Raw genomic sequence first — 19625 nt, forward strand, 5'->3', positions numbered from 1 at the left:
GGGGGGGGGAATATAAAAAAAAATTGATTTATACTTGCTGTCTCAAACATACAGAAAATATAGCATACACACAATAGCAAACACTGAGAATTAGGAGACCTCTAGCAAAGGTCACAAAAATTACAAGGCTCGGATGGACAACCCTTTAGATAAACACTAGGGAAAAATAAATAACCCATCAAAAACTCAAATTTTTTCATACAAAATTCTTTATAAGTAGAACATACAACATCTGAAGGAGAAACACAAACTTAAAATACTTTTTATATTTTTTTTAAATGGGGGGGTGGCATCTGTCTGAAAATTTTTACCGATGGATAAACAGGTGTTAGGTTCTGACAGGGATTACTACTAAAAAGGTGAGTGTTCTGAAGGATTTAATGCTTTAGGACAATAGTAGATTAATTTAACTTAACCAGATACAAAGGTGGATCAAAATAATTGTAGTAATTACTAACAAGTGGCCAATAGTCCGACAGAGCAGGTTGCTCAAAACTCCAGCACAGATAGTGCCAAGTGGAGAACCACTTGCTGCAGTTGTTGCCAAAACCTCATGCAAGCTAACGTGGTATGTCCGTTCATAGGTTCGCTGCAAGTATACAGAATTGTCTGTTACAATGCTGCATGTATTATCATATTGAAATTATACAGGCAAATCAGCAGTTATTTTCTATTATCGTTTATTAGTCATAATAAGTAGAACTAAACTTTATCCTGGCAATAAGGAAGAATGTTCCGATGATTTTAATATCATGACCTTTTGTCAAATGTTTTGGGATGCTCAGCATGGGTTTTCATTAACCTCAGTTGCATAAGTATCAAATCCAAATTCAGAAATATTTGCCAAAGCATATATTTTATGCAAAGCAGAGTAGACTATACCTATTTATCTTTAAAATGATACCATTTTTAATATGATTCCTTGCAGCAACATTTACAGAGGAACTCTCATGTACATTTGTGTATATACTGCCCCATACAAAACTACTAAATGCCCCAACAAGTCTTTCAGAATTCTCTCTAATTTTGGATCAAAGCATCAGTTTAACTATTTTAAGATTTTGAAGTTATTTTGTGCCAAATCAAAATATTTGGTTGTCTTGACATTTATTTGCACAGCACATTAAAATATGTTCATGTTTAATGAAACAGCCTTATCGAAACATACTTTGTTATACATTATGACGAGTCAGTTTTATTGCTCACATGATGAACATTATACCACTCCTAGGATGATAGATACCCTCTTTGGATCTGGTGCTTATGACCAGGTAGAATTTTTTTAACCAAAGTCTTAAATAGGATATTTAAATTACCATGACCATGTCTGATGTTACAAGGTAGGGTTGAAGTGCATTGACTTGAATGGTACTGTAGAAATAATGTAAATTCATGAATGTTGGGTGTCCACTGTTAGGTTGATAAGAAAAATTGTTACCACATACCTCGCTGGAGAGTTCAGCATTTATTAGTCTGTGCATACAACGAAAGACTAGACTAGAAATACATAAATGCATGGCCTGTAGTATTTTGAACAGCATCATTCCTTATTTTGTTTTCTAATTTCAGTACAGAAAAACTTTATTTTGTGATAAGATTGTGTGAATTTTAGGTACTTTAGAAAGTAACGATCTTTAATTTACCGTAATCATTTTTCACCATATTCCATGTACTGTTTAAGCTCATTTGATAATAAATCATAATGAAACTGAAAAATACCTGATCCAAAAATATTTGACCACCTCTTACTAATTTTCGCATTTTTCAGTCTCTCACTGACAGTTGCCAAAAGGATAATTTTGATATCACACACAGTTGAAGATCCAAATCCTTCAACAAGGTTGCACTTTCAGAATTTAATATCACTAAGTCCAAAATTTTCTATTTAATCAAGATGTTCAAATGGCCTTATCACTGACAGAGTCAGAGGAAGAGTAGAGGTGAATGGCTATTAAAGGTCTTACCTGATTCCACAGTATGAGAGTTATCAACCCAAATGTATGAGAATTATAAGCATTCAGAAAAAAGTCTGCCTTATCTAAGTCATACTCTCTTTAAAGCAGGCAAGACAACAAGGCATGAAAAACAAAAACATTGTAAAAACAAAACTTAATCCAGTTTCATCATTTTATTCAATATGTGCATTCACTTGTGACAAATTCAATTCAAATGCAAAATAAATTTGTTTTTCAGCAATGAACTATAATACTGAAGCATCTAGCAAAGATTAAATTGATTATTGCTTAAACACCAGTTAAAGTTTAATATGCAAAGTGACTTCTAAGAAAAAAGAAAAAGTTGCAAAGTGTGTCCACGATCCAAAATCAAAATGCATTTTCTAAGCAACATTTTTCCTGAATGAGAAATTTATTAATGGAAAGCAACATCTTTTTTCGCAAACTTAAAATATCATTTTTTTAAAATAAAAATCCAATCACCCCTCTCCCTCACAAAAGTGACATTAAGATTCTGTGCCAAGATGGATATAAATAACAGTTTTCTCAACTTTACATGGTGAATCTTTTATAGAGTCCTCCAAGATATTGACACATATTCAACAACTTTTGTTGCAACTGACATTAATCTGCCTCACAATATACTGGTAGGCTTTCTAAAAAGGCTTTTAAATGACTATATGTCAGTACTGGCTGCATTTTGATAGCTGTAATATTGTCACCTAGCAGAAATTTGGCTACTTTAAATGTCCACTTTGTGTAGTTCATATTCTGAATACACAATATTACAGGCAAGATACATTTTTGATTAAGCTAGCAAGTTAACAGTTATAGGTTACTTCACTTGAGAGTGCAGTATATCCATCCGACAAAACGAGTTCATATTTTCCTATACAAATGAAGTAACCTTTTTATTATATGCTAATTTTCTTATTCTACCTAAGGCTTAATTACATAAACAAAAATACACTACATGAAACAAAGTAATTGAATGTACGCCGCATTTCAAAAAACTAAATACACAAGCAAATATTCATCAGTACACAACATTACTAATGCCCACTTAAATCCACCCAGATAAATTTGAAATTTCACGTGCTACACATACCTTCTGAAAGAAAATGGCATTTTGATCTACTTAAAATTTAAATTTGTAGTCATATTGTGAATGAATGTGCATTACAACAACTTTCCCATTTGATCTGTAATGAAAAGATTTTGGTATTTTTGTCATACCTACGAAATATGGACTGGATTTATGTGCCAACTGTACATGAAGTACATTAAATTTCAGCAGTGATGGAGCAGCGTGTTGACATCTGCAAGTGTGTTTCTGTTCTGCCATTGAATGTTTGAAATCATAATGTAGGAAAAATATGAAGTCATTCAATTTAGTTATCAAAAAGACGCTATGGACATAACAATTATTTAGGATCTAAGCATATACTCTTATCATTTGAGTATTACATTGGCAAAATATATACATATGTACAAGAAATAAATATTAGGAAAAAATCATCAGACTGCAATCGTTGCATCGAAAAACAATGTCAAAACTTGAACAAATAAGTACCAACTAAATCCAGCTCATGGGTGATAAAAATACAAATGTAATAAATTATCTTGTGTTTTTTTAAAATATTAAGCCCTATCTTTACACAGTCCGATCAATCCAGAATTATAGTAAAATTGGCTTGAAGTAGTACTAATTTGTACCTATATAACAAATGAATAGGTAGATAATAAAGCTGTCTCTGAATATTTATGGTAAATATGATAACTGGTTTGATGATAAGAAATGATATTCACACTGAAGGAAAGTGGTATAGTATATGTATTGATGTTAATCCTTTTCTTGTAATTTTTTGGGTTTTCTAATATTGTGTTCTGGTTCCCAGGTTGGCTTCTCATATCCCTTCCACTTAATGAGATATTGTTTGCCTTTTCCTTTTTTTTTTGTTTTCAGTATCTTCTCCACCTCAAACCAATCAGCTGAAATTAAAAAATTTAGATATTTATTTTCTTATTGTATTCCTGTTAATCAGTAGACACAATAAGCATGAGTGTGGCACTATAATTTAATTTCAAGAACAGTTAAATCCTATACTTTTTCATAAGATAGACTGATACAATTTTTTAAAACTTTAATTTAATTGGCACCATAAAGGCATTATTGTTTGGACATGATACTATACCCTAATACAAATATGCATACATACATACATACAAAGATGCGTACATACATACATACATACATACATACATAGATGTGTACATACATACATACATACATATATTCATACATATATACATACATACAAAGATGCGTACATACATACATACATACATACAAACATACATGCATGCATGCATGCATACATACATACATACTGGAAATAAAGATTTAATACATACAGCACTAATTCAGAACAAAGTAAGTAAGCTTAATGCAGCTAACAATTCTATTTCAAATCAGTTATTGTTTACAAATGAGAATAATTTCTTTACAACATGTTCAAGGCCAATTTGCTCTTTGATTTCTCACTGTTATACATTATACTGTGCACTTCACAAATTTTGCAACATAATTTCACTGATCACAAGAAATGCATACTATATTAACATACAACATATGCAAATCTTAATAGCTTACAAAATTATAATTCAATTTTCAATAAACTGTCATTTATAATAAAAAAATCATTTGTCAATCACTGGAAATATTAAGAAGAAGATCTCAGGGTTAAATTAAAAAAATATGTAATAACAAGAGAACAATTCATTTTCCAAATATCTGAGGAGTTACTGGATGCAAGGAATATGTCTTAACTGCCTTTAATATCACAAATAACAGTAACTGGGAAGGTGAAAAGATTTTCAAGATGGCCACCATGGCAGCTGTACTGGATGTCAGAGGAGTACAGTTTAGAAATTTAAGACCAATGGGTATTTTTTGAATGAATAGGTGTAGTTTCATAGCAAAAATAGCACACAATATTACTATATAACACATAAAAATCATAACTTCCACAACCTGAATGCAATTTTAAATAACTTAACAAATATAATAATAACAGGGTTAGAAGTGAAGTTGAATTTGAAATTTTTTGGTTATTATTAAGTTTTTTTCTTCAAAGTTTTAAAAATATTTTTCAGGTTTAAAAAAAAAATTTTAGGTTTATATTATCTATTTAGGTTTCCTACAGTTTCTTTGTGATTTTGTTAGGTTTCTAAGGTCAAATGAAAATTTAGGTTTTTCATGTTTTTTTTTAGGTCCGCTTCTAACACTTAAAAAATTCTTTGTCCAGCACTGATAATATTTTCAATAAGATCAGAATGATTAAAATAAAATAATAAACTGGTTGGAGAAGAATGCATGTTCCAGAAAACTGCTCATGCTGTTGAGAAGGCATATCAATAAGATTCTCAAGGTTGTTGCCATGGCAGCCATATTACATGCATGTCTGAAGGGCAAACTAGACCTTGCAACAAATAAGTGTACAGTTTCAGCAACCCTTCCAGTTTTTAGGAGAAGAAGCAATAACAAATTAGCACTAATGGCTGGACAGATAACAAGTTATTGCATAAGCATTTATCAGTTATATATGACATAAGAGATAAAAATTGTGTACACTTATTACAAGAGGTTAATATACACTCCTAAAGCAATTCTTACATGTTGAGGGTTCCATAACCTCTACCACTGAATTTGTATCCTCTGAATCAGTGAGGTCCATCAAAAGCTCAGCTTCAACTGTAAATAAATTTTAAAACTGAATCAAGTACAAAACCATTATCAGACAGTAAAACAATGAACTGCTTTATTTTTGTTATAAAAATTGTTGAAACTTAGAGAAAATCATGATTTGATTTCTCTAGTGTAAGAATAAAGAAAACATTTTGTTACTTTTACAAACAATGGAGCAAATGTATTCAACATTTACAATAGTGAAGACAATACAGGGGTCTCTGTATTAACACTTAATTTCACCTGCATAAGGTGGCATAACAGCAATAAAGAATAACCTAAAGATGACATATTGCACTTTCCCAATTTATTTTAAGAATCCAACTGAAAGCACGCTGCATCATCGCTCAATCTGCATACTCACAAGTTATATACTACTTATGTTACACTATATTTCCATGGTAACAGAATATAATGAATGCAGTATCAATAGGAAGTGTACACAGCTTGGTTGATAAGTGTACCACGTCTGTCTGAAATACTGTACCTAGAATGGTTTAAGAGTTTTGCTCTGGAAATGAAATTGTTTTTGGACAGACACAGTGATGGTTCTATTTCTCCATCTCACACTGGAAAGTGAAAAACAGATAAAGAATGTTTTCTTGCTTGCCCAAAAGTTGTTTCAATTCCAAATGGCAATCAAAACAGACATTTTACCCTCTTTGATAAAATAAAATAAAATGACCTCATGATAATGTTGGCCATTATATAATATACATATGGTTCCCATTGCATTGGATTTTAACTTTGTTATTGATACATTGTTTTTTAACTTGACTTGATGTTGGACTGCTCCCGTGGCCCAGTGGTTAGAGCGTCTGTCTTGGATGACGGATGTCATGGGTTTGAACACCAGCTAAGTCCTAAGAAAGACTTATAAAAATGGTACTAGCAGCTGCCTTGCTTGGTGTGGAGCACTAAGAGGGTAGTTTTAGGACTGGTTGGCCTGGTGTTAAGATAATGTCACTTAGTGGGAAATGATGCCACATGTCTGCAGCATGATGCCCCAGTGCTGGATCAAAAAAACTGTCACACTGCAGACATCACCGAGATATGACTCAGATTATTAAAGCAACATTAAAAATCTAAATCACACATACACATACATCTGATGTTGTTTCTGGCTTAAGAGAAACCTGTTATAATGTTGTTTTTAATTCAATGACACCAAATTTTTGTGCTGGGTATAACCAAAATTTGGAGCATGAATATCTAGCCCTATTGTGATGATGTGGTTGAATGATTATCTTAAAAAATGAATATACATACTGCATCAGGGACATGCATATATTTATCAATAATTCTGAATTGAAATCATTACTGTAATTATTAAAAAAGCAATCTCGAGAATGTCAGACAGACTGAGACTTTAAAAAAATGTTTGTGCCAATAAAGAACTTATTGAAATAACAATTATTAAACAACTGGGCTGTTCATAGAAAGAATGCAGCTAAAATGTATTGCATGTTAGTCCAAAAGAAAGAGTCGTTATAATACAATGATAAACTCATTATACCGTCTACATATGCATATAAACATGCATATTAATTTCAATTTAGCCAAGAGCTACACAGCAAACAAGTGATGGATGATTAGCCAGTAGCAGATATATACAATGCAATGGGAGCATAAAAATGAAATGAGACCTTTGTCAGGAGAGTACCTGGATTGGGAACAAAGGCCTTTTGCTTTCCCTTATCTTCCAGTGACTCTTGCATTACATTTGGAACACCATTATGATCTGAAGTAAAACAAATTTCATTAAGTTTTCTGATGTTATTAAGTGATACTGCTTTTTAAAAAAGAAAATGTGCAAGGAAATAACTTGTTAAAAGAACTGCTATTAAGCATACTACATGAGTAACAAGATTTTTTATTTAAAAAAACGCAGCCAAAATGTATTGCATGCAAGTCCAAAAGAAAGAAGGCAGAGTCATTCCAATGCAATGATAAACTCATCATCTACATATGTATAGAAACATGCCTACTAATCTCAGTTTGGCTGAGAGCTACCCACCTAACGAATTATAGATGAATGGCCAGTAGAAAATAAAATGCAATGGGAAGGTAAAAATGAAATGACCATTCTTAAGAAAGTACCTAGATTGGGAACAAAGGCAGTTTGGTTTCCCTCATCTTCCAGTGAATCTTTAATTGCATTTGGAATTTCAACCTGTTCTGCAAGAAAACAAAATTTGTTAAGTTTCCTCATGCAATTAAGTGATGCTTCTTTCACTATTTTGTCATCAACATTCCACTACCACCACGTAAATTCTGTCACACAAGGATTGTGCAACATATAAAGATGGCCTAATTCCAAGACCAAAATGCACCCTCCCCCCAACGATTCAGAATACAAGTAAAAAAGCTTATAAATCTGATTAAGTTGGCTGTCAATATAAAGAGGACTACTAAAATCCAAATGCATAACTAAATTAGTTTCTGAGAAAACTATACCAAAATGGTTTTCATCAAATAATGCTTAATTTAAAAATATGCCAAAATGGATAAAGAAATGCAAGGGCCTAAATAACATATTACTTTGTTATGCATATGAACATGCTGTACACATTTAATTTACAGCTTTTAGCTGCTTCAAAATCTGGTCAGTAAATCTTTATATGAATACAAACATAACAGAAATCCTGCATCTGTGTTGGATATGTCCAAAAAAAGCTTCAAATGCATGTACAAGTAAAAGATAAATGTAATCAGATGGCCGTTAGAACTGATCATCACTGAGTAAGCAATCTACCATTATCATGATATTAGGTACATATATTACTGCTTAACTTGGTTAAGTGTATGAATTCTAATATAAATGCATAATAATCCAAGGCATATATATTCACAGATCAGCCTTTTCATGCTGCGAACACACCAAAAGATATGTCATAATATAAATTACCTTGATTCAGATGGCAAGGCTCATCTGATGATGTTCTTGTGGCTACTTTACTTGTCCTTTAAAAAAGAAATTATAAAGAAGTGAATAACTAACCCTAACAGACATTTTGTAAGCTAAAGTAAAACCTTTTAAAATAAAAAACAAACAAAAACACAATCTAAAATGATAAGAAACACACTATACATATATATGTATTTAAACTGTATAATTAATGGGCATAAAATCTTCACTGTATAGACAGCTTATAAACCAAAACAACAAACACTATGCTTCTCTGCTTGGCAGAGATTTATTTTTGATTCTCAGTTTGTCCCACTGCAGAGTGGATTACAAATTTATGATGTCCTGTCCACATGTAACCTTAAATTGTTTCTTTAGATTGCAACTCTCTGACTTTGATCATTTTAGGGTAGTTTCAATGGCCAAGTACCTTGTGACGGAGAATTCCAAACTGTCTCTTGCATTAATTATTTCTTTTAGAGTTGGAAGGCCCATACAGCTTGGGTCCCTGGCACACACAAAAAAATACAACTGAGACACAATCTTGGATAGTTAAAAAACAATTCATGAACATACAATTACTTCAATGAACAAGAATTTTGCAGGATGTCTTGCATTCAAGGCTAGTGAATAATGTACAATACTTAATCAAAAGCTGAGTGGATCTCTTCTGATTTTCCGATTCTGTAATATGAAGGGTTTACTAGTCATTCATACAATAAAATAATATTTTTACAAAGATTTTATACTTCTTAAGGTACCATAGTTCTTTTGAAGGATTATGTGTTTATTCTTGCTTTTTCCCTTCCCAAATGATTTTGCAATTTTTTAACAAATAATCTTTATGCTGTAACTTTTTATCTTAAAATAAAGAATGGATTGTGATGCCATGTCCTTTTATCCCATTACATACATGAAAAAATCAAACTAATAAGAAATTCAAAGGAATTATATCATTGATATCCACCTTGATACAGAGATGACCTCTCTGCTTGAGGGTCACTGTAAGAGTGCAGTTAAGGGTGCATACATTATGAAATGAACTCCTTCTTTATACTACATTACAAGTATAACACAGCCAGCCATCCCTGGATCTGGGACTTTTACCATATGCATAAACCTGAATGTAACCATTAACCAATGTTGCTGTTATACACATTGGTGGAATTAGTGTATTCTGTGCTTTTTCTATGTGCATTTGTTTTATCCAATGTTGCATTAGTTTTTTACAAAACTCAAAAGATGGCAAAAACTTGATACATAGTATCAGCATCATAAAGTACCTAATATAACTTGATACATCACATCAGCATCTGAACCTAATGCAGCACCTAATACATGGCAACATAATTTGATACATGATATCAACAAGGTAATATATTACTCATAATGATTATAAAGTCTACAGAGAAAAGAAGAAAGAGCACTTACCTAAATTTAACACCATTAGGCAAGTTCTTAATCTCTACCTGATACAAGTTATCTTTTATTGTCTTGTATGGCACTTTATTCTTTCCTGTTGTCTTGGCTGAAAAAGATATTGTCACTTAATGACAGACATTTGTTCATAGTAATTGTAAGTAAAGCATTAAGTTGTACAATGAAATTTCAGATGTTGAAACTTATAATTACATTTAATAAATATTTATTACCTATAATAAAAGGTTTTTTTACTTGAAGACTTCATCTTAATGTGAGTAATGGATTTAACATTCATCAGTCATACCTTGATAACACACATTTTGTGAATGTAAGATAAACATTCATTTACCATGCATCAAACATATTAGAAAATTGAAACATGACATGACATTTGGCAGTTGAACAATTCATGAAGATAAACTGAATGGGTTTTTCAATTGCAAACATGGAGGATACAAGGATACATATTACTGAAGATGGAGAGAATGCTATCATGGTTAACTGACAGTTCAGTAAACATAAATTTTCCCTGCCATACAAATGATGACCATTACTATAGAAGACATTCATATTTCTTTCTCTTTATCTAAATAAATGTAAGTGATGACAAAAATGAAATTTGTAACAAATATTACCCCAGCAGTCATTAAAGATCTGTCGCACTTGTGACACATATTTTTTCTTGATTTCATCAACCGCTGGTGATAAACTTGTCTGTGAATCTAAAAAATTAAACTGAAGCCTAAATTGCATATTCAAACAATAAATATTCATGTCATTCAAGATTTTAAAAACCTTCATATGATTTGACAAACAAAATGCCATAAAAAATGAATGGACATGGATCTTAAATCCAATGTATAAAATAATTTTGTACAATACTGTAATTGGCAGAAAAACTCAGTTACATATAAATACAAAATATGCTAGCCAAATTCCTGTTGTATATGTTGATTTGTTTCTTTACCATTCTTAATTAATTTTGTTCACATGTGAATGTATAACCCAGTGTAATCTATGTTTATTTTCTGGCAATTACATGTATAAAAAAAGCTTTCAAAAAAAGAGTGTCACTTTCCCTTTTGAACCTAGTAGCATTTCAAACAATATCTGGACCTAGTCTAAAAGTAGTGGACACCATCTTGAACATAACAAATTCAAATATACAAGCCAGTAAATAAAGCAGCTATGTATTAATATATTTAAACTAATTGACAAATTTATTACATATAATGCAATTTTGGCCAAATGATCATGACACTATTAATCTGCCTAAAAGCTAACAATGTAATGTAATACTTGCCTAGAAACAAATATTTTCTGCCACTGAAAAATTGTCATAAAATGATATAAAACTGATTAGTTATACAAACCCATCATGCTGGTTACGAACTGATCTTTCCATTCAACAGTCTGAAAAAACTGGTAGGCCCTTGTGTTACCGAATACACCAACACGTCTAGTACTGTCAGTAAACAGACCACCAATATTTACACCCATGTCATTAAGAGCTTCACACTGAAAATACATGATAACAAAGTCCCTCAAAAAAAATGATGCTTTACTGGGCAAATAGAATTTTCAGGAATTCAAGATAAAACCATTTCTTTCTATTAACTGTGAAGTCTTGAAACTATCTCTGGTGTTACTGTTATTAAGTGCTAAGAAGATTATCAAATTAGCTGCTGTGAACACTTTGGATTTCAGATTGACATCATTTCCATTTAGGCCAAGCAGATATTAAAAGTCTTCTGGCGAAAAGCCCACATTTCAATATTACCAGTCATTAAAGGGGAATGAGGACAACAAGATTTCAAGACAGCCATCAAGCCAGCCATATATGATGTACCACTGGCAAAATCTGCATTTTCAGGATTATGTAGTTAGCAAAAGAGGTCTTTTGGTGAAATCCCCATACTGATATAGCCATCCATATGGCCTCCACTGTGGACAGATTGAGAACTAGTTTGCATCATTATCATTAGTACCAACCTGACACATTACCAACCGTTAATATGAAACCCTCCATGTTCAAATTACTTTCTATTTAAAAGTAGGACTGACAAGATATCATTGTAGAAATATTGGACTCAATAACAGCACCATTTTAATTTTGGACCAATAAGACAGTATACGAAGTCTTTTGGTGAAAGCACAATGTTGATATGACCAGCCATCTAAGCTCTTTTCCTTTCTGATATGACCAGTAGTGCTAAAAACCAAAGTAAAAGCACAGACAAGTAAAAGAAAGAAAGAAATCACAGACAAGTAAAAGAAAGAAAGAAATGGAGAGGCCGAAAAAATGGGAGAAAATGTATTAGCAAGCAAACTCTGCCAACTAAATGGCAAACAAAGATTTACAAAATAATGACAACCTCAGCATCAAAATAAAAATGAAAACTAATGAGTAAAAAGTATTTAAACAAATCAGTTCTAAATGAACCTCAAGTCTAATCATCAGTGAAATTAGCTTGTTTAAAACTGCATTTTATTAAAAATAGAAATGAAGGAATCTATAATATTTACATTGTTACCTGAAACACTACAGTAGTACATTTTATAAATCAATGTTTGTTAGATGCAGGTTCTCTTCCTCCAGGTTGAAGTATTCATAGGATCTGAAAGATGACCTCATACATGACTTCATGTTAACTGAACAGACATAACTTCATACTGAATCAAGAAACATGACTTACCGACTGACTGATCAGTTTTAGGTGGTGCCTTATGAATTTTGGGGTGCCCACAGATGTTGACAAATTTTGCCTCTGTTCCTCAGCAGTTTGCTGATATTGGACCTTTTCTGAAGCAGGCAGATGCTTCCATTCATTTGCCCACTGAACAAAAGTAGTTCCTGAGGATGATGGCTCTTTAAACAAATATAGATAATAATATAAAAGAATTCCGTTACTTTCATAAACAAAACTAACCACAAAAAATAATTCAAAAGTGATATAGGCATATAAATTGAAGTTTACAATAATAATAAACAAAATTCACTTTACCATCTAGATATTAATATGTATTAAGAATAACAGTGTCATTATTTTTCAAACACCATTAGCATACAGTTACACATATATGTGAATATAATTTAAAGGTGCATTTTATAAAAAAATTGCTCAGAGTATACTGCAAAGAGATTAATGAGTCTGGTTATACATGTGCATACACAAGGCTAGAGAAAATGTAAGCAATAATACCTGAATAGTAAATTAATAACAGAACATGCCAGAAGAAACAGGTAAAGCAGTACTTTCCACACACTCACTATGTTGCAGCATCAAAAACAAGACAAAAAGCAAAGTGATCAGAAAATAGAGTTTTAAATTACATTCATACAAAACAAACAGCCATTAACACCATTACCAGAGTGTATATATCACTAAATCAAAGTTATTTTACCTCTCTGACATCTTAAAAGTACAGACTGAAAATAAATAAAAATTAGTAACATAACAAAAGTAATAGATTTATGAGACTCCTTCATTATATAATATTTGCAAAATGAAGCCATTCAACACTGATGCATTTGTAGTAATTTCTGTACAATACAATTCATTTGCTTTCTAAATTTGTCAATAACCCAATAAGAGTGTTCTCAACACACAACTAATGACCTTTATTTTTTATTTCATATACATTTGACAGAATTTAACATCTTTACGATTTATATTTTATATTGTTGATAATAATGTTCATATTTTGAATGGTTTGTCTTCCTAAACTTATGTGCAAATTCACTGTTAGAGCATGTTAAATGTACCTTTAGTTGCCACTGCATAGCCACTATTGTGCTGAGGTGTCATAAGATGTAACACACACACACACACACACACACACATCTTAATGAAACATCACCTAAAGATGATCACTATCTCACTACCAGTGTACTAATAAGTTTACAAGAAGTAAATAAATGATCTGCATATGGGCAAACTGACGGACAGACAGGATTATTCAATGTAACATTACCAAGTGGGCACATGGTAAGATATCAGAGAAAATCTAAGTTTATGCAGAATAATTAAGCAAATGATGTCAGCATAAGTCAATATATACAGTTTTACCCCGCTATAGCACATCCGCTATTATATGAATTCCGATAAAACATGGTTTTATACAGAGTAGGACAAAGACCTAAACATTCTTTTGTTAGAATCTGTTAAAAACAAAGCAACACTTTCAAAGAGAATGAAAATAAATTTCCTTTTTCTTCCATTTTTGGAAATAGTGTGGTACAGGACTGGCTTTATCAAAACTGCACAGAGCAATAAAAAAGTTTGTGACCAATAACATATTTAGCCTACCAAGTGATTTTCCCTTGCAAAATATATTGTATGCACTAGGCCCTTTCAACTGTATTGGTTCTGGCTTGGAAGCAGAGCTTGAGACAGCAGGCTGCTGAATGCTGTGTTTCTGTTTTTGCCGCTTATTTCCAATCCAGTCCTGAAAATAATAAATAACCAGACTGTATGCTATTCATTGTGTCATCAACATTATTAAATTCATCCTAGATAATGCGAGCTTCCACTGACCTGCTGCACTCTATTTCATCATGTTTGTTTCCTGTATAATCTGTCCTTGAGAATAATGATCCTTGATTTTTTTGTTGTTGCTGTTGTTGTGGGGTTTAATGCCATTTTTCAACACATGATAGGCTATACATGGCGTCAAGTATTAATGGTGGAGGAAGAACCTTGGAAAACCCCAGAAACAACCACTGACCCACGAGAAGCTACTGGCAAGCTTCTCACATACCCACATTTGTTGAATCCGAGACTCGAACCCACACAAACTGAGGTGAGATGGCAGTGATTCGTAATGAAAGCACTTTAGACCACTCAGCCATTCGGGGCCCCCTACGATCCTTGACAATGGGCAATCCATTTTGTACCAACCTCCAAAAACCAAATTGCAAAGCATGTGGCTAGCATATGGTTTTTAGGCAGACTAAAATATATTCAAAGATGCAATAAAATCATAATTTCAAAGAACGGATGTATTTAAATGGTTTACAAACTATTGAATACATTTACTTCTGCAGCCCCCCCCCAAAAAAAAACTGAATATGAAAACAACTGAGAACATTCATTTCTAAGGTGAAATAGAGATCAAGAAACCTAAAGAAATGTTAAAGCCAAAGATTTTAATTAATTGAAAAGAAATGTACTTTTGAGAAGTTTTACTTTCATTTGAAAATTGAGAAGCAAACACTGGAAATATCCTGCAACTCTGACTTACGACAGTAATTGATTAATATAACCAACTGTATTGCTTTTAAATTATTAAGAAATGCAATTCATTAAGCTGCTGGATATCAAAACTTTGCAAGAAAGAGGAAATTCTTTAAAACAACTAACCCTGACTTGTTGCATTGTAAGGTTCAGAGAGTTGGCCAGGTTCTCGATTCTTTTGCCATCCTTTACACTTGTCAATCCTGCATTCCATTCTGTTTCCAATGCATGCAGTTGTTCATCTGTAAAGATGTGGCGCAGCTTTTTGGATGCTGACTGCAGCAGATGATAACAAATTATGAGTTATTACATTGTTTTGATACCATATAAATAGGACAACCAATTCAGGGGAAGTAGCTAAATGATTCTGAAGATGACTGTCCTAGCAGATGTCTAATGTCTGAGAGGTATATTTCATTCCGAATCAACAGGACATGATAAGAAGTCTTTCAGTGAAAATCACATATCAACTAATTTGACAAAACAGCTGCAATTGTAGCAATATTGGATACTATATTGGTACCATTTTCATTTAGGAAAAACCAAGCATAATAAAAAGTCTTGAGGGGAAACACGATGTAGATAGTACTGTCAACTGAAAATACAGGACCAGAGGTGATCAGATTTTCATCAAATCAGCACCATTTTAATTTTGGGTCATCTTTGGTTAAAACACCATATCTACATATACATCCATTGTAATAGAACGATTTTCAAAATGAATAACGTGTAAATATTAGATGTAAAAGTTCTAAGGACCAACAGAAAATTATAAATCTTTTAGTAAATGACATGTGACCTATTACCTAGTCCTACCTGTAATACCTGATAATTATGTTTTAACTAACGCGCTGTGTAGTGTGTTTTGATGTCGACTAACATCGTTATGAAAGTAAAATTTTCAGGAATATTTCACACAACTGACAACTAAAATAACGACGCTTTTCTACAAAGTTATAATGTTTTAGTCGTACTTTACTTACTATGATGCCCTTTCTCTAATAAATTCAAATTCTCACAAAAGAAACGGGCCCGTTTTCAAGTTTCTAGCACCTAAACAAAATCAAAGTGTGCTATGTCTTACATGTAGGACTGACCTATTTCCATGCACCCACTAAGAGTACCTGTACAATTTTCAAGATGACCACCATGGTAGATGTATTTCATATCAGAGGGGTATTATTTTAATTTAGGACCAAGCAGTATGTATTGGTTTGATTGGCATTTTTAACGTTGCTTTAACAATTTGAGTCATATCGCTATGATGTTTGCCGTGTGAGATAGTGGTGAATTATTCAAGGTTTAAACATGTGAGCGAAAAATCAATTTCATATATTGTAACAAGTGTGTTAAGGAAATATTAGGATAAATATACCAGCATAGTATGAGCTGTCATATGGGTCTCAGTCGACATATTTTCCATTTCAAATTCTCAACGTTCTGCTTTCAACTACTTAATTACGCACAGCTTCCGCAACCGGATGTTTTAGTTTTAGAAATTGTGCACATGCGCAACAGAGAAAATATTCCAACAACATTGTTAAGGCTTGGTAGCTACATAACGTATACTGCATCGTACGAACATATACGTTGTTGCGGTTTGAAGGCCTTAACAATATCAACAATTCCAGGCTTGTAGGCTGTAACAATGGACGTATCGGGTGCCATTTCATACTCGACCACTTTCTCTAATAAGACTAAGATACGTCAACAGTCAAATAAAACCAAAAGTTGGGTTCACGAATTATTTAATAATAATAATAATAATAATGATATATATATATATATATATATAGAGAGAGAGAGAGAGAGAGAGAGAGAGAGAGAGAGAGAGAGAGAGAGTAGTGCAGATTAATCATGATAAAAAATTGTAAGTTGGTTTTCTACTCTCTCTCTCTCTCTCTCTCTCTCTCTCTCTATATATATATATATATATATATATATATATATATATATATATATATATATATATATATATATAGAGAGAGAGAGAGAGAGAGAGAGTAGTGCAGATTAATCATGATAAAAAATTGTAAGTTGGTTTTCTACTCTCTCTCTCTCTCTCTATATATATATATATATAGAGAGAGAGAGAGAGAGAGAGAGACAGAGACAGAGACAGACAGACAGACAGAGAGAGACAGAGAGAGAGAGAGAGAGAGAGTTTAAAAAAAACAACTTACAAAACTGTGACAAACGAGACAATCGATAAAACCAACAGCAACCGTTGGATCTACTCTATCCAATTGAGGTATTATTTTAATATTGTTGATATCGCGTTTCAACCGATACTATCATAATGTCAATTTTAGGTACCTTTATTTTATTACTGACATATAAACTTCTTTTCTGACTCCCTCTTTTTTAGGATGATAAATCTGCACTACTGCATCATCAGTGCGCAGAGAGAGAGAGAGAGAGAGAGAGAGATAAAGTTAATGAAGCCCTGGAATGCAATAAAATAATAACAAATTTATGGATCATTTCTACAAATGAATATGTGAGAATGAATGAAACGGAAACGTGTTTTGGTCTTTATCATGTAAGTAATCAACCAAAAATATATATTCAAATTAATCCTTATAAAAGTGTGTGGATCGCTTTGGTTAAAATCATTGGTTTATAATAAATATTGTGTTGATCACATATTCCGAGTAATCATGCTGATAGAGGTACGTGAATTTCTTGTGTTTAAATCATGATATTTGTTGTGGTGATTACCCGCATGATAATGACCAAAAAAACGTTTCCGTTCATAACTGGTGGCATAGCACGGATTCTTGTTTTTTCCTCTCTATTATTTTGTATCAATGATCCATATAACGTTTTATTTTTTATTTTCATTTTTGCATTTCTTATTATTGCATTCCAGGGCTTGATGAACGAGCTTTTTGATGCTTATTGTCGCTGGCGACCAATACAACAGTCAGATTTACTAGAAGGAATTTCGAAAGATAACAGGCATTGCATACATGTATTTATGTAGCGATCACTGATATTTGTCGCCACTCGTACGTCAAGCTGTCAAAACTACCTGCTAAATGTCGCATGAGTGTATTATCTTTTCATTATATATTTAATCTGATTATAGAATATGAATAGATGCTAAACACTACGTTGAAGAAACGAGACAATTTTGGGCTATGAAACTTATAACGTATCCAGAAGCTTTAAAACTATGGATTATTGTTTACAATCGTAATGGAGTTACGTTAAGCTTGAAGAATTATCACGTATTTTAAATACTGAGACGAGCACTGTATTTCTATGAATGTGTGTGATTGTCGATAGCAACGCTCATTGTTCATCTAAATTGTCATTAAATGTTATATTAAAATACAACAACAGGTTTCTTAATTTGTTCACTCATGCGCACAAATACACACAATCTCTCTCTCTCTCTCTCTCTCTCTCTCGGTTGCGCATTAAACATAAAACCTCTCCAAATCGCAAATTAAATTTGATTCAAATGTTTTTCCGTTTTGCGGTGTTTAATATATACTGTTTTCGGAGAGAGAGAGAGAGAGAGAGAGAGAGAGAGAGAAAATCGCAAATTAAATTTGATTCAAAGGGTTTTCCGTTGTTTAATATATAATGTTTTCGGTTTATTGCACACACAGAGAGAGAGAGAGAGAGAGAGAGAGAGAGATTTTCTCTAATACTTACATGCGTTGAGAGTTGTAGATATTTATAATTTAATGCCCGAGGGCCTCATATGATCAGAATGCAAAAATGGAAATACGAGTAAGAAAGAGAATTTTAATTCTAAGTGTACTGATATTGAATTTTTTTCTCTCTCTCTCTCTCACACACACACAGACAGACAGGCAGACAGACAGACACCCACACGACTGTCGCACTAATGACAAAAAAATTCCGTGTTGTGTTTCACGACACCACAGTGACGAAACAGCGACACGGACAGATTAGTTAGTTCTGATGCAACTGAATTAAAGTGCCTTCACAGGAAGAAGACAGAGCTGATAATCAGGATGACGATGATTACAACGATGGCAATAATCGTCATATGCTTAATAGAGACAGCTGAAATGTTTCCAGATTTATGGGCAGATCATTTGTTTTAATGCAACAATATATTTGTTGCGATATAACCTGGGTGAAATGTCTTGAGTAGGGTCAGATTCTGAATAAGGATTGCAGGCTTTATAGCTGGATCAATTAATTAGACCCGTTTAGTAAAAAACACTTTAGTTTTCTATATGCTTTGTTTTAAACAAGGTCATGGTTTTGATAGATTCCATGACCTAATGGCCCAAAGACTGAATAATATAGCTGAAAAACATTAGGTGCGAACAACTTGATAAAAGTAGATTTATCAAAAGCGAAAACGTTGA

The 19625-nt window shown here is 32.5% G+C and overlaps 3 protein-coding genes across 6 annotated transcripts in view; all 3 read right to left on the minus strand.

Annotated features, from left to right (window-relative positions):
* The window catches only part of LOC149773155 (uncharacterized), a 125326-nt gene that overhangs the window by 71610 nt on the left and 34091 nt on the right, over positions 1–19625 (minus strand). For both annotated transcript variants that reach the window (XM_089946737.1, XM_089946738.1), the window contains 8 exons: positions 12730–12902; positions 11407–11551; positions 10669–10755; positions 10043–10139; positions 9042–9119; positions 8612–8667; positions 7804–7881; positions 7367–7444 (listed from right to left, as the gene is read on the minus strand). In XM_089946737.1, coding sequence (XP_089802863.1) covers positions 7367–7444; positions 7804–7881; positions 8612–8667; positions 9042–9119; positions 10043–10139; positions 10669–10755; positions 11407–11551; positions 12730–12902 — 792 coding nt within the window. The remainder of the gene's footprint in view (positions 1–7366; positions 7445–7803; positions 7882–8611; positions 8668–9041; positions 9120–10042; positions 10140–10668; positions 10756–11406; positions 11552–12729; positions 12903–19625) is intronic.
* Positions 3504–5962, minus strand: LOC149773160 (chromodomain Y-like protein 2). The gene is made up of 3 exons (XM_089946716.1): positions 5947–5962; positions 5632–5709; positions 3504–3947 (listed from the first exon to the last, which is right to left on the minus strand). The coding sequence occupies exons 1-3, from the start codon at positions 5960–5962 to the stop codon at positions 3799–3801; spliced, it is 243 nt and encodes an 80-aa protein (XP_089802842.1). The 3' UTR covers positions 3504–3798.
* On the minus strand, positions 12909–16921 carry LOC149773161 (uncharacterized). Of its 3 annotated transcripts, XM_089946743.1 has the most exons (4): positions 16646–16921; positions 15397–15546; positions 14344–14482; positions 12909–13463 (listed from the first exon to the last, which is right to left on the minus strand). In XM_089946743.1, the coding sequence occupies exons 1-4, from the start codon at positions 16691–16693 to the stop codon at positions 13435–13437; spliced, it is 366 nt and encodes a 121-aa protein (XP_089802869.1). In that variant the 5' UTR covers positions 16694–16921; the 3' UTR covers positions 12909–13434. The 3 variants fall into 3 exon arrangements, with proteins under 3 accessions (XP_089802869.1, XP_089802868.1, XP_089802870.1); XM_089946742.1 differs by lacking the exon at positions 12909–13463 and having other exon boundaries at positions 13522–14482; XM_089946744.1 differs by lacking the exons at positions 12909–13463; positions 15397–15546 and having other exon boundaries at positions 13522–14482.

This window comes from Sinohyriopsis cumingii, unplaced genomic scaffold, assembly GCF_028554795.1.
Source record: "Sinohyriopsis cumingii isolate HCF-2022 unplaced genomic scaffold, ASM2855479v2 utg000873l, whole genome shotgun sequence".
In the NCBI taxonomy this organism is placed as follows: Eukaryota; Metazoa; Mollusca; class Bivalvia; order Unionida; family Unionidae; genus Sinohyriopsis; species Sinohyriopsis cumingii.